The sequence below is a fragment of the Monodon monoceros genome, unplaced genomic scaffold (genome assembly GCF_005190385.1).
Source record: "Monodon monoceros isolate NGI ecotype Baffin Bay Population unplaced genomic scaffold, NGI_Narwhal_1 Super_Scaffold_22, whole genome shotgun sequence".
Lineage (NCBI taxonomy): Eukaryota > Metazoa > Chordata > Mammalia > Artiodactyla > Monodontidae > Monodon > Monodon monoceros.
Window position 1 is genome coordinate 42,665,068 of NW_021703779.1, and position 13,820 is coordinate 42,678,887.

General features: G+C 51.7%; 3 protein-coding genes across 5 annotated transcripts in view; 1 reads left to right on the forward strand and 2 right to left on the reverse strand.

Annotated features, from left to right (window-relative positions):
• Nucleotides 1–5,470: 5,470 nt before the first annotated feature.
• On the reverse strand, nt 5,471–9,287 carry TIMM17B (translocase of inner mitochondrial membrane 17B). Its single transcript, XM_029240997.1, has 6 exons — nt 9,180–9,287; nt 8,293–8,392; nt 7,183–7,246; nt 6,133–6,261; nt 5,936–6,046; nt 5,471–5,845 (listed from the first exon to the last, which is right to left on the reverse strand). The coding sequence occupies exons 1-6, from the start codon at nt 9,203–9,205 to the stop codon at nt 5,757–5,759; spliced, it is 519 nt and encodes a 172-aa protein (XP_029096830.1). The 5' UTR covers nt 9,206–9,287; the 3' UTR covers nt 5,471–5,756.
• A 122-nt stretch (nt 9,288–9,409) lies between these two features.
• PQBP1 (polyglutamine binding protein 1) lies at nt 9,410–13,080 on the forward strand. Its single transcript, XM_029240998.1, has 7 exons — nt 9,410–9,542; nt 9,940–10,024; nt 11,550–11,661; nt 11,858–11,970; nt 12,152–12,436; nt 12,629–12,692; nt 12,861–13,080. The coding sequence occupies exons 2-7, from the start codon at nt 9,958–9,960 to the stop codon at nt 13,015–13,017; spliced, it is 798 nt and encodes a 265-aa protein (XP_029096831.1). The 5' UTR covers nt 9,410–9,542; nt 9,940–9,957; the 3' UTR covers nt 13,018–13,080.
• A 54-nt stretch (nt 13,081–13,134) lies between these two features.
• Nucleotides 13,135–13,820, reverse strand: part of SLC35A2 (solute carrier family 35 member A2) — a 9,399-nt gene continuing 8,713 nt past the window's right edge. For 2 of the 3 annotated variants that reach the window (XM_029240834.1, XM_029240833.1), the window contains one exon: nt 13,153–13,413. In XM_029240834.1, the coding sequence (XP_029096667.1) occupies nt 13,288–13,413 (126 nt within the window). In that variant the 3' untranslated portion in view covers nt 13,153–13,287. Of the gene's footprint in view, nt 13,414–13,820 lie in introns of all 3 variants that reach the window. The other variant, XM_029240832.1, reaches the window with a different exon arrangement.

Below are 13,820 nucleotides of genomic sequence, written 5' to 3' on the forward strand. Positions count from 1 at the left end.
GTGTGTGTGTGTGTGTGTGTGTGTGTGTGTGTGTGTGTGTGTGTGTGTGAGATTAGCAGTAATCTTTTACCAAGATGCATGCTTGAGTACATGTATTTCCCAGCCAAAAAAATTATACATTTACTAGTTCCTCCCCTACCTCTTTGAAGCAGTTCCCAGTTCTCGAAAACACTGAATAAAACTCAACTGACAGCTCTTATGTTGTGTGTTTTTTCTCCAATTGACACTTGAGATCACTATAAGAAGAGTGGAGGTTAACAAAAATGCTTCATGATAATAGCCACAATAGCAGAGAAAAATTGGCCTTGACACTGAACCAACATTGATGGGGTAACTTTAAGGGTCTTGCTGAGATGGTTCCCTTGCATGTCACACCTCATAACAATCATGACAAAGACTGAAAAGGTAGGGTGTGGATAGAAACCAATAGCTCGAGGCCCTTTTGAACACCTCCAAAGGGCTATGAGCAAGTTCTGGCTGTGGTTTATTTTCCAGGTGAACTGAGTTTTTCCTACTGGTCAGAGAGTTATCACTGTAAAGGTAGGGAAACTGCTTGCCTTTGTATTCCTGACTCAACTTACCTCTCCAGTAGCAGGGATAGGCACTGCACTTATTTAAAGAACTCTGTTATTTAAAAACTCTGTAAAGTTTTAACTTCCTCAGAAACTCTACAGCCATTATCACCTATAATCTTCAGAAAAAGTGGAGAGACCTAATGGAATTTGGAAAGTAAAATCAACAAACTTCTAACCCTAAGCCTCAAACTTCCAGGGACTAAAGTATTGCCATTAGCCTTGATGGCAATAAGCTCTAACCCCTCTGGGGACCACCTATAGTTAGCTACTTCTGAGTTAATAACAGACTACCCTAAGTGTTTTGTAATTGCACCTCAAATCCTAGATTCTACCCTCTTACAGGCCAATATGACTTCATACTACTAGAGACTCGTGTGATGCCTCCAGATGTCCCCATAACAGGTTCAAGCTGCATTTCCAAAAAAGTCTGCATGATCAAAGGGAAAGCTGCCCTTGAGCCTCAGCGGAAAAGACCTTATTAATAGGCTTCAAACTGAGGATTCTTAGGAATTCTCCAGAAGCTGATGACTGCAGACTTGGATGACTTCTGCTCAAGGTGACAGAACAAGATTAATTTTCTGATTCTTCAGCACCTTTTTTTGTCACTTAGGGGAAAAACGAAACTATCTTGTGTGTTTTCTCAGACTACAGCTACTATGAATTTGATTGCTGGATCTCTCTCTCTCTCTCTCTCTCTCTCTCTCTCTCTCTCTCTCTCTCTCACTCACTCTCTCTCTCACTCACTCTCTCTCTCATGCAGACTCACACACCTACCTCAAACTGACAAAAATGCAATAGCTCTTCTTTTAAATACCTCAGAAGGTAGCTTTCTTTCTATAGGTCCTCTCACATTTCCCTTAAAAAAATAATCCCAAACCTCGATCTTGTAAAAATTGGCTGTTGGCCTCAGAGAATGCTTCTGCTGAAGTCACTGCAACCCTATCAGCAAGACCCAGCCCATCAGGAATGGGAGCTAACAGTTGGGGCAGTTTGTTCTCTTCAAACACACTCTAGCCTGTTTTGCTGCTACTGTTTAACTCCACTCAAGAAATCCACTCTAGAGGACTTCCTTGGTGGTGCAATGGTTAAGAATCCGCCTTCCAATGCAGGGGACACAGGTTCGAGCCCTGGTCCGGGAAGATCTCACATGTCGAGGAGCAACTAAGCCCGTGCGCCACAACTACTGAGCCTGCACTCCAGAGCCTGCGAGCCACAACTACTGAAGCCTGCGTGCCACAACTACTGAAGCCCGTGCACCTAGAGCCCATGCTCCACAACAAGAGAAGCCACTGCAATGAGAAGCCCACACACTGCAACAAAAAGTAGATCCCGCTCGCCGCAAATAGAGAAAGCCTGCACACAGCAACAAAGACCCAACACAGCCAAAAATAAATAAATAAAAATAAATAAATTTATAAAAAAAAATAGTTCACACCATCCATGAAAACCTTCAAGTAACACCCATAATTAGGATGGATAATGTGTTGTCCCGGAAATCATGTTGCAAGTGACCTCTGAAACTCTATACACCGTAGATAAGACTATAAATCCCAGCTTTGCCACTTTCAGGCAGTATAACCATGGGCAAGTTGCTTTACCTTTTTGTGCTTTCAGTTTCCTCATATGTATAATGAGCGTAAGGAAAGGAAGGTTCCTCTGTCGCCTCCGAAGTGATCACTGGCATATCCTTCCTCTTCTACAGGCTTGCACGTAATCTGATGACACTGCAGATCCCCTGGAGATGGCCCCGATCGGTCAGTTCCAGAGGTTGGCCCTAAATGGACTCCTTGAGATGGTTGCCAGGTCCCAACATCAGAGCATAGATCTCTAAAGGTGTATCCCTGGGGAAGGCAGCCCTCCCACCCCCCTGGAGGACCTGGGATGGTAGGGGTGGAGCTATCAGGGCTGTCCTGCCCAGCCAGGTCCTGTTATCCAACTGCCACTAAGAGAACAGGGGAAATGAGAACACTCAGACCAGCAACTCAGAGTAAGGTATGCACCCAGCTCTTCTGTCTTACTTTCTCTCTCTCTCCCACTTCTCTTTTTCTTTCTCTGCCCCTCAGCTTCTTTTTTTCTTTGCTATCTCTGTCTCTCCCAATATGTCTCTAACTCCTCACTTTCATTCCCTCTTTTCCCTGTCTTTTTTTTTAATGTGTACTGCTTTTTCTCTTGGTATCTCTTTCTCTGCATCTCCATTTCTCCTTTGATGTCTCTGTAAGCTGGCTATCTGTCTCTCTCCCTATCTTTTCTGTCTGTCTGTCTTTGATTTCCCCTTGTCTCTCTCCCCAGCCTCTCAGGGTCTCTGCCTGAGGAAGTGGACAAAGGGATTTCCCCCACTCCACTGTCAGGGCTGGAACCTCTTGCTCTTCTCTGATTCTGTCCACCTCTCTAACCCTCCTCATCCACCAAATATCTTCCCTTCCCCACCGCGTGCAGACAGGTGGATGGAAAACTCCAGGACTCAGGGAGGGTGAGAGCCACCAGCCACAGAAATCAAAGCAGAGAGATGAGGAAGAAGAGCTGAGAGACAGATCAAGACATAGAGGCAGAGTTGGGGCTCAGGCGAGGAGGGAGACCGGAAGGAAGAACCTGAGGGAGAGCCACTGAAATCCTTATGAGAGAGAAAGAGAGAGAATGCAGTTTGGGCATCTCTCTGCCTCTCTGAGGCCAGTGAGCTGGAGGGTAAGTGGGCAGGCAGCCTGAGGAGGCCTGGCCTGACAACCCTTGTCGGTTCAGCCCCTCAAACCAGCTCAGAACTCTACACCGCCACCTCGCCTTCCCTCCCGCCTTGGCCTCCACTTTGACGCTGAGGGTCTTCCCACCTGCATTTCTGACCCTCAAACAGCTCCTTCTTGCTCCTCTTCCTGTCTCTGCCCTTTCTCCTCGTCTCTGTCTCTTTTCCTTTATTTCTTGTATGTCTCTCTGCCTCTATCTCTTTCTATGTGTCCATTAGTGTCTCTATGTCCCTGTGTATGTCCCTCAATTCCTATTTCTCTCGCCATCTGTTTGTTTCACTCTTGCCTTCTCCGTCTCCTGCCTTTTCTGGGTCTCTGCAATCCCCCCCCCCACCCCCGGTGGAAACCATCCGGGGTCTGACCCCACATTCCCTTCTTCTGGGAAGAGCAGCAGGCCCGCGGTCAGGTCAGGGGGCGGGGCCTGAGGACTCGCCCTGGCCCCAACTCCGGAGACCTGCACGACACCGGACGCCCCAGCCCCACCTAGGAGCCGGGTGACGCCGCGGCACCTAGGCTCCCACGAAGCCCCACCACCACTCGATGCCGCTCTACAACTCTCAGCCGAAGCCCAGTCCTCCGCAACTAAAGCCAGTACTGGTCCCGCCCGGCCCAGCCAGCAGCCCCAGGAGCCAGAGCACAAGGCCCTGAACTTCACCATGAACCGTTCCACGGCCCCACGGCTCCAACAGCCTTCCAGACCCGGAGACCTTGAGCGGGGTCCCAAAAGTGGGAGGAGGGCGGGGCGCCCGAGCATTTGAGGTTCCCGAAGCGGCGGAACCTTAAGGAGCAGGAGAGGGCGGGGTCTGAAGACGGGAAGAGGTAGGGTCTAGAGGCTTCTGAGGGCGGGAAACCTGGGCCTGCAGGAGACTTAGAAGGCAGGGCTGAAAGATAGGGAGGGGGTGGACCTGGGGGCGGGGCCTGGAAACAAGGGGTCTGTGAACAGCACAGCAGCCTGAGGTGGGCAAAACCTGAGGGCTCAAGGAAGGAAAAGGCTCAGGAGAGCTAACGGGCCTATGTTTGATAGGAGCAGGGTGGGGTCTGGAAACGCAGCGGGGATGGAGCCTGGAGGTGAGGAAGGGCGCGGCCTAGGTGTACCGAATGGGCGGGACCAAAGGAAGTGGCCTGTAAATACAAGGGTTGCAGCCTGGGATACCCAGGGTCGGATTGGCATCCCGGTCCTACCCAGGCAAGTGTGTTGCTGCTGCTGGCGTGGCCATGGAGTCGGCAAGTTCGAGGCCAGGGCCCTGCTGGGGCACTGAGAGAGCTGTGTGCACGGGGCCTGCTACGTGCGCCTGGCACTGAGTCCATCAAGCAGCGTTGCAGTTCTACTACCTCCGAGGACCACTAGGACCTCGTTGGAGCCTTGGGAGGCCTGAGAACTCCGCATTTGCACCCCCAGGGAGCGAGTTTGTATGAGAGGGCATTTCCACCTCTTTGCAATGGCTTGCATAAAAGGGACAGTTGATGTGTCTCCCATGAGGCCATCTGCACCCCAGTGGAGGCGTTTGCCCCACACATGTAGGTGTTTGCATGCAAGAGACAGTGTTTGGAGCCGATGTCCATCCGAGAAAATCTCTCTCCCATAACCCCCACTCCACCCCCAAAACGAAACCTCATCCGGTACCCTTAAATACTGACAACCCTGAGCATCGCAGAGCAGAAATCTCTCTGTAGTGCAGAAGAGAAGATTAAGGGTACCGTCTTCAAGGAAGCTGGGTCTTCCCGACCCCTACTTCCATCCCAGGTCCCTGGTGAGGCCACATGGAGGGGGAATTATCTTCACAAACGGGGTGACTGGTATTCAGAAAGACAGAGTTCACTGTGAGGTCAGATTTCCCAGTCTTTCCAATGGGGACATGGGGGAGAGGGGTCAGAGGTGCCGCATGCTGAACCACCCCTCTACCCCAGCAATCCTGTGTTCACTCATTTCTTTCCCAAGCCTGTTCCTCTTCTGTCTGCTTGTGATTCAACACTTGGCCCCCTTATTCATGTACTATTCACATCTGGATTCATTCCCCCTCCTACACATTCATCCCACAAACCTTTACTAGAGCCCACTCTCTGTGGGACTCCAAATCCTAGGGCTCCCAAGTCCCTGAAGAGGGCTCTACCCCTTGTCCTAGTGAGCAGCTCCAATGGGTGGCTCAAGGAGTACATACATAGGCATTTCAAAACTGGCTTTAAATACTGATCAGGGCGCCATGCAAAGGGACTGGGGTGAGAGCTTGTTACATATGAGTGGGGGCTGGGGTGCCTGAGAGAGAAGGGACCCACCCATCAGGGCAGCTGGGGTGCCCCACCCCCAACCTGGGATAAGGGAACAGAGTAGAGGCCCTCTCTGGAGGGTCCCAGGGCCAACCGGGAGCCAGCCCTCCCTTCGAGGTAGATCATCGCGGAGGGAACCAAGTAGGAGCTCCCATGGTGGCGATGACAGGCGGTCACTTCCTCAGTGGTATTGCTGATAGCTGGGGTAGCCTGGGGCTGGGGTACCCTCCTTAGGGGGCAGCTGGCTGGGGTCCTCCAGGAATGGGGGTGCTGGAGTGGGGAGAATTGGATAAAGATGAGTGGAGGAGGCAAGGCAGAGCATTTCCCACCTCTCCCTGGCCAGCTTCACCAGTAACTCACCATTGCGGAACTGCTGGGCAGTGTAGCGAGTGAGGAGGATGCCAACACCCTCGATGAGGGCCAACAGAATGCCTCCCATCATTGCTGAGCCCACCATGGCCAATGGGCCACCTGGAGGAATGAGGAGGCACAGGGAGACAGGTGAGAGCAGGCAGAACAGGGTGGAAGGGGCTGGGGCCTGGGGATGGGGCACTCACTGCGGGCAGCCAGCACAGCCCCGGTCAATGCTCCACTGGTGATGGAGTTCCAGGGATCTTCCTTGCCCCGCAGCCGCACCAGACCGCAGTCGATGGTGGAGAACAGGCCCCCCCACACTGCGAAGCTACCTGTTGAGGGACCACAGCCTAATTAGTGTTTGTGGGGAATCCCCAGAATATACGGCTCAGGGTCCAGGGACTCCCAAGGCTTGAATGCTCTGGCAAAGAACGGGGGGAAAAACCCAGAGGCAAAGGCAGATGGCAAACTCCTAGGGGAGAGCCCCCATCTGTCTCTGTGGTAGCTCCTTCAATCTGTCTGTAATTGCCATCGGCACTCCTTTCACCTTCACAGGGGGCTGACAAGTATTTTACGGGCAGATTTATCTGCTTCTATATGGCTTTTTTCTTGGCCCCGCCATGCACTCATTCCTCTCAGTTCTCTGACCAGGGATTGAACCCGGGTGATGGCAATGAAAGCCCGGCATCCTAACCACCAGGCCACCAGGGAACTCCCTTCTATATGGCTTTTAACAGAGCAACTTTGATCTTTGTAACTACCACACAGAACTGGAATTCTGACCTTGGTTTCAGGGAGAAGGAAAGGGGTTAGCAAAGCCAGTTAACAATACAATAGTTAAAATGTTTACTCAAGTCTTACTGTGTGCCAGGACCTGATCTACACACTGCATGTTACTTGACTTCTGAAAATTTATATTAGTTAATACTATCAAAGCGCTTAACAGAGCAACCAGCACTTAGTAAGTACTACCTAAGTTACATAAATTACAGAACTTACTGTTTTGTCATCCCCATGTTGCAGATGAGGTTCAGAGAGGTTAAGCCACTAGCCCAAGGTCACACAGCAGGGAAGAGCCAGGGCCTGGATTTAAACTCCAGAACTCACCCATATGAAATTGTTGGGAAACGTCACTCCCCCAGGAAGTCCCAGGCAGAGGTGGGACTAGAATCTGGACCCCCAACTTGCAGTCTAGACTCAAAGGAGCAACCAGCTCAACTCTGTTATCACATCTGTCTCCCCAAACCTCTCACCTCCAATCTGAGGGGCTCGGATCCTCACAGCGTTGACACTGCCTCTCATTCGGTGCCGAATTCCCTGGAGGAAAGTGAAGAGGAAGGGAATCAGAGCCCGGCTGAGGCCACTGGCAGACAAGGTTTCTAGCTTTTAAGAGAGGGATGGGGGCAGGAAACCTGGAGGGGTATCAGGGGTAGAGATGTGGGGAAGGGGCCAAGAACTAGGGGGCTGGGGAGCACCCCAATATAGGTGCTCTAAGAGCTGGGATGAGAAATCATTCATTCATTCATTACTTAGCACCTATGTGCCAGGCACCATGCTGTGTGCAGGGATACAGCAGTAAACAAGGTAGACCTGGTCCCTACACTCTCAGAGCTCACATTATAGTGGGGTAGACAGATCCTAAATAAGGGTACAGATAAGATAGCTTCAGACAGCAATAAGAACGCTAGAGGAAATAGGAAAAAGAGCTATGACAGTGGCTGAAGGGTCAGGAAAGACCTCTTTAAGGAGGGGGGCATTTATGCTGAGACCTTGAGGATGAGAGGGAGAAACCTGGACAAAGATCTAGGAAAGAGAGCTCCAGGAGATGAGGGGAGGGACAGGGCTAGACGGAGAAATTGCAGAGACCTTGACAAATGCATGGCATTTAAAGTCATGACATTTCATGAGGTCTCCCAGGAAGGGGAGGGGGATTGTCAGAGATAGAGAGTGAGAGAGGGAATCGATTACGTTAAATTAAAAGCATTTTCTCAGCTTTAAGGCTGTCCTCCTCCTGCCAATTAAACTCCTGTCACTTCCCTCTATCCAGGCTTCCAACCCAGAATCTGCCTCTAGGTAAAATCTGACTGGCTTTGCACACACACATTTAGGTTTTGGTGATGACCCTTTTGACATCACAGCATTTCCACAGAGGAGCTCCAGTTGGGTGGGGGGGTGAGGGGCAGAGGTCATGTTTGCAGTTCCTCCAAACTTCCAGATCCTGGAGCCAGGCCTGGCATATAGTAGGTGAGCAGGCACCAGAATGAATAAGTGCATGTGACTGGCAGCTCCAAGCAGTTTTCAGAACAGTATCCCATGTGGGCAGGGCAGGACCCCCGCGCCACCCAGGGAAGGCCAGGACTCACGACAGGGGCATTGCGGAAGCCCTTAATGGCCTGGAAGACTCCACCGCCGATAACACCCATAGTGAAGGCGCCACCGCAATCATCCACAATTCGCCATGGGCTGCAAGCGGGAAGGGGGGGATGGGGTTAATGTGAGCCCTCCCTCTTGCCATGTCACACTGACTCTTTCCAACTGGGAGAAACCAAGTCACCCAAATGGGAAGCAGAATTTCAGATAACAGATTATTCTCCCCCTCATTTAAGCAAGAAATAGTGCGAAGGAGGGAAAATATTAGTCTTTGCCCTGTCCGCCCCTCCCCTGCGCAGCCAACCAAGAAATCAACCGCTTTACTACTATCAATGATTAAATGAATTGATAACAAGCAAAGAGTTGGCAAGTTTAAATAAGCGCTACAGAAGTGTTAAGCTAGCACTGTTACTAAAGCAGAACGGGCTCGCACCCCCTTTTCCCACAATGAGCACGTCCAACCAAGCCACGCCCTCTTTTTTTTTTTTTTTAAAACCCGTACAACTGGGAAAAACCAATCGCAGACCGGGGGGATGATCCAGCACCGCTCAATACCGCACCACCCCCTCGGCTGGAATGGATTCGACCAGCGTGTCTTTTCGTTAACAAAGAGAGACTGGGAGGTACGAAGGCAAGGGAAACGTGGAGTGTGGTTCGTCCTTGCACCGCACCTTCTCCTTTAGGCACACAGTTGTGGCCCCTCTTAACGGAGCCCGAGTAGGAGGAAGCAAGGGGAGGGGAGCAGAAGGAGACAACAAACGTCTAAGAGTCTCCCGAGTCTGGGACGTGGCGCTGTGTGGCCGATGCCTCCCCCGCCCGCCTCCCACCGCTGGCCATGGCGCCCCAGCAACAGTCCCGAGGCCTGCGCCCCTCGCCGTACCAAGGCTCCCGAGCGTACTCCTCCATGGCGCCGGCGTCCGGCCGCGCAGTCTGACTAAACCGCGGCCGGGCCACGCCCCCACCGTAAATGCACACAGGCGCTCGAGCTTTCCACCTATTCCAGGGCAATGATTGGGTCGTTTCGCCAGAAGAAGTCAGACCAAGGGGCACTCTCATTGGCCAGCCAAGTTTGTGTCGTCTTTTCGCCGCAGCCTGAGCTTAGCCCAGTTTCCTCCAGGCTCGGAGAGAGAGGGCCTCGTTCTGGGGTTTGGGAGAAGAGAGTCGTGTAGTCCTGGCACTCATAGAAGCGACGAGAGAGAGACGGCCAGTCTGCCAGCTTTCCACTACCCGCGTGACTGTATTGGTAATGTCGGGGTGGGCGCATTTTTTGGAGCTGGAGGTGTTGCACTTTGCTCCCCCATCCCAGCGCTTTGGTTCCTTCCACCCGGTAGTCTTCGGGGGAAGCTGGGTGAGCCCATTTCTGGGGCGAGGGGCAGCCGCGTTTGGCCCCTTTGGCAGTGGGCGGAGCCTGGGCCTGGGAGAGGAACCCGGGCCTGGAGCACCCGGCCCGGGAGAGGAGGGTTGGTGAGAGTTTTGGTGATATTGCCATTTATCCCTTCCACCTTTTAGCGTAGGGTCTGTCGCCCAGCTCCTAGTGTAGGTGGGGGTCCAGATGAGTACTTGCTGGGGGAGGCGCTTGGTTACAAGATGAGATTCAGTCCTCATCTGAGCTGTTTTTTGGTCTATCTGTTCTTCCCTAGGTTTGTCTGCTATCCGCTATGCCGCTGCCCGTTGCGCTGCAGACCCGCTTGGCCAAGAGAGGCATTCTCAAACATCTGGAGCCCGGTGAGAGAGCTAAGAGCAGATAGGCCTACCAATGTGGCAGGCTTGACAGGCACTTTGTTGTTGATACTGCCACTTGATACCTAGCACGGACCTACTTCGCAGCAAGCAGTGGGGTGGCAGGCATTTCATTGTTAACAATGCGTATTCCTGACACCCATTCCTACCGTATGAGGAGGCGGGTGGGGACGGGGAATAGACATTTCATCCTTAATAATACTGACAGCTGACGTGTATTTTGGGGTCTTCTATATCCCAGGTTTAATCCATCCATCAATCCCTGGAAGTGGTTAAAAATTATCTAATAGTAAGGATAGTAACAGTTGACAGAAGCTGACATCTACCGCAGCCTCCTGTAGGCCAAGCACAGTGGCAGGATGCTAATACTTTGCTCTTTACCATACTAACAGATAACATTATTTTAGACCTACTGTGGAGCCAGGCACTGTGCTGGTGATATATACCTTATTGTTCACCGTATCAATAGCTGACATGTATTTTGGGTCTACTTGAAGTGTCTGTCATACACATTATGGTGAACAGTATATAAAATAATGATAGGATCTATCATTTCGGCCTACTGTGCTGCTGTTGCTAGTATTTCTACTTTATTGTAAGTAATAGCAAAAGCTGGCATCTAGTTTGGGCTAGGGTGTTCCAGGTACTGGAAAACTCATCTTATTTTCACTTTATTGATAAGTGACATCTATTACAAGCCTGTTGTGTGCCAAGCATAGATCTTTGGTTAATAATACTGATAATGATCATTGATATGACATTTACTTTAAGGCTGTTGGTACCAGGCCCTGTGCCGATTGTATATATCTTACTAACAATACCAATGATTATAGCTGACATCTATTTTGGGCCTGTTGTGTGACAGGCACTCTGCTGTTGCTGACATATACATTTCATTGTTAGCTATAGGTGAAATCTATGATAGACCTACGGAGGTCCAGGTACTCATACACCTTTTTCATTCTGTTGATAGTAACTGACAACAGTTGTAGGCCTCAGAAACTGAATAGATTCAGAGAAGCGTTTGGATAAATCCCTTGCTATCCGAACTTGCTAGTCAATATACCGGAGTCAGAAACCTCATATTCGCCAAGCTTGGGAGCTGAACAGATTTGGACATATTTTTAGATAATCCCCTTGTTGTTGAAACTAATTTTATCCAAATAGATTTGGATAGTATGGTATCACATACTATCTGAACTCAGGAACTGAATAAATATGGATACATGTTTTTTAATGAATCCCTGTCTAAAGTCTGAAACCAGATAAGTTCAGGTAACATTATGTCATATCTGAACCCAGAAACAGAACAGATTTGGGTAAACTTTTTGGTAAATCCTGATATTCAGATACTTGGATTTGGAATGTGAGCAATATTTTTTAGGGCACTTGAGACCTGGCACACACACGTGGTCCATGTGAATGTGAGTGTGTCTCCCCAGGCCCTGACTGCAGGATGGGGATCCCTCTGGTCCTTACTGCTGTCCTCCTTTCCTCCTTGTCCTGCCAGAACCGGAGGAAGAGATCATTGCCGAGGACTATGATGATGATCCTGTGGACTATGAGGCTACCCGGTTGGAGGGCCTGCCACCAAGCTGGTACAAGGTGTTTGACCCTTCCTGGTGAGTCTGGGGATGCAGGGGGGTGGGCTGGGGGCAAATGGGGGCCACAAGGGAAGAGATCTGGAGGTCCCTCCCTGTAGGGTCCTGGCATGGGGCAGGTACAGGCAGAGATTGGGGAGACAAGAGTTGAGGCTACAAGGAGAGGATATCCGTGCTGACATTCCTTCTCTCCCTCCCTCCCTCCACTGCCCTGCAGCGGGCTCCCTTACTACTGGAATGTGGACACAGACCTCGTGTCCTGGCTGTCCCCACATGATCCCAACTCCGTTGTTTCCAAATCTGCCAAGAAGCTCAGGAGCAGTAATGCAGGTGAGTTGGCAGATACAAGGGTGCCTCGAGTGTTCTTGCAGTTCTCCAAGAGGGGTCAGGTAAAAGACCAGGGCGGGTAAGACCAGGCAGACCCAGCCCCAGGCAAAGGAGGCTGTTGAAGGCAGAGGCTGCTGGGTCCTGAGGTGGGAGGAGGAAGGTCACAAGGCTTTCGTGTCCCCAGATGCTGAGGAGAAGTTGGATCGGAGCCATGAGAAATCGGACCGGGGCCACGAGAAATCGGATCGAGGTCACGAGAAGTCGGAACGCGGCCATGAGAAGTCAGAACGGAGCCACGAGAAGTCTGACAGAGACCGGGAGCGTGGTTATGACAAGGTGGACAGAGAGAGAGAGCGGGACAGGGATCGGGACCGGGACCGCGGGTATGACAAGGTGGACCGGGAAGAGGGCAAAGAACGGCGCCACCATCGCCGGGAGGAGCTGGCTCCCTACCCCAAGAGCAAGAAGGGTAAGCTGGGGTGAGGCAACGGGGGCACCAGGGGGGCACAGTGTAAGGAAGCCCTCGCTTGGCTTCACACGAGTGCCTGAGCCTGGGGCCTGGCAGCCTCAGGCTCCATTTCTTCCGGGGATGGGAGAGCTCGGTGATCGGGGACTCCTTGTGCCCCCGTCAAAGACCCCACTCTGCCACCTACTTCCGCAGTGGCAAGCCGGAAGGATGAAGAATTAGACCCCATGGACCCCAGTTCGTACTCAGATGCACCCCGGTAATTGACCACCCCTCAAGAGCCCTTCCTTTTTCCTCTTGACTCACTGCACCGCTGACTGTTCCTTTCTTCCTGTCTCCTTTCCCCCTTTGTCAGTTGTGGGTGGGTGGGAGGTGCCTGCCACAGTACACATATCATACATATGTGTCACCCCCTTGTCACCCCCAGGGGCACGTGGTCAACAGGACTCCCCAAGCGGAATGAGGCCAAGACGGGTGCAGACACGACAGCAGCCGGGCCCCTCTTCCAGCAGCGCCCTTACCCATCCCCGGGGGCTGTGCTCCGGGCCAATGCCGAGGCCTCCCGAACCAAGCAGCAGGACTGAACCTTCCCCAGCCCGGCCCACCCTGGGGTTCTTAATAAAAGCTTTTCGGTGGATCATGCCCACGAGACCTGAGTGCTTCCTTCTCTCACACTTTTGAGACTTCCCAACCCAAGCCAGCAAGATGCAAAACACATTTTATTTACAAAAACTCACCTAAGAAATAGTGTAGGGGTAGCAGGGGCATGGGGGTGGTTGGGTCCTGTCTGGGCCAGAGTTTAGTCATGTCAGCCCTGCGTGGGAGAGGGGGTGTGGGGACAGGGGGTTCGGTGTCTACCCCCCCCCCCCAGTACTGATCAGAGCGTTTGGTCCTGGCTGGACCAGGGCAAGAAGGGAGAGTGAGGCCAGGCCAGCGTCTTCAATCCCAGCGGCTAGGAACCCTTCACCTTGGTGAGCAACCTGTGGTGGGAACGGGGAGGAAAGAAAAACACAGAAAGCTGGGGTGGGCTGGCAGGTGGACGTCCTGAGCAAGCAAGGATGACTAGGGAGGCTGGTAGTCCCCAGGGTTAGTAACAGAGCCCATGTGGAGAGAGCGGGTACCCTGGGTCAGAAAGCTACACGTGGACTAAATAAATACAGTATCTTTATTTGGCATTGGGTATCCTGACATTTGTTCATTACAGTTCCTTAAAAAAACAAACCAAAAAATCAGAACAAATTAATCAAAAATAAAGATCCAACGGCCCTATGTACATATAGCAAAGATAGCCCAGGCATTGTGCGCGCACGCGCCCGCATACGCACACACGCACGCGCGCGCACACACACACACACACACACACACACACACACACACACACACACAC

Bases quoted from the DNA above. Each gene is read 5' to 3' on its own strand.
- TIMM17B (XM_029240997.1), bottom strand. From the start codon at position 9,205: ATGGAGGAGTACGCTCGGGAGCCTTG. The intron at 7,247-8,292 runs GTGAGTCCTGGC...ACTTTCCTCCAG, and splicing joins GCTTCCGCAATGCCCCTGTC to GGAATTCGGCACCGAATGAG. The intron at 5,846-5,935 runs GTGAGTTACTGG...TCCCCACTCCAG, and splicing joins TGCCCAGCAGTTCCGCAATG to CACCCCCATTCCTGGAGGAC.
- PQBP1 (XM_029240998.1), top strand. From the start codon at position 9,958: ATGCCGCTGCCCGTTGCGCTGCAGACCCGCTTGGCCAAGAGAGGCATT. The intron at 10,025-11,549 runs GTGAGAGAGCTA...TTGTCCTGCCAG, and splicing joins TCTCAAACATCTGGAGCCCG to AACCGGAGGAAGAGATCATT. The intron at 11,662-11,857 runs GTGAGTCTGGGG...ACTGCCCTGCAG, and splicing joins AAGGTGTTTGACCCTTCCTG to CGGGCTCCCTTACTACTGGA.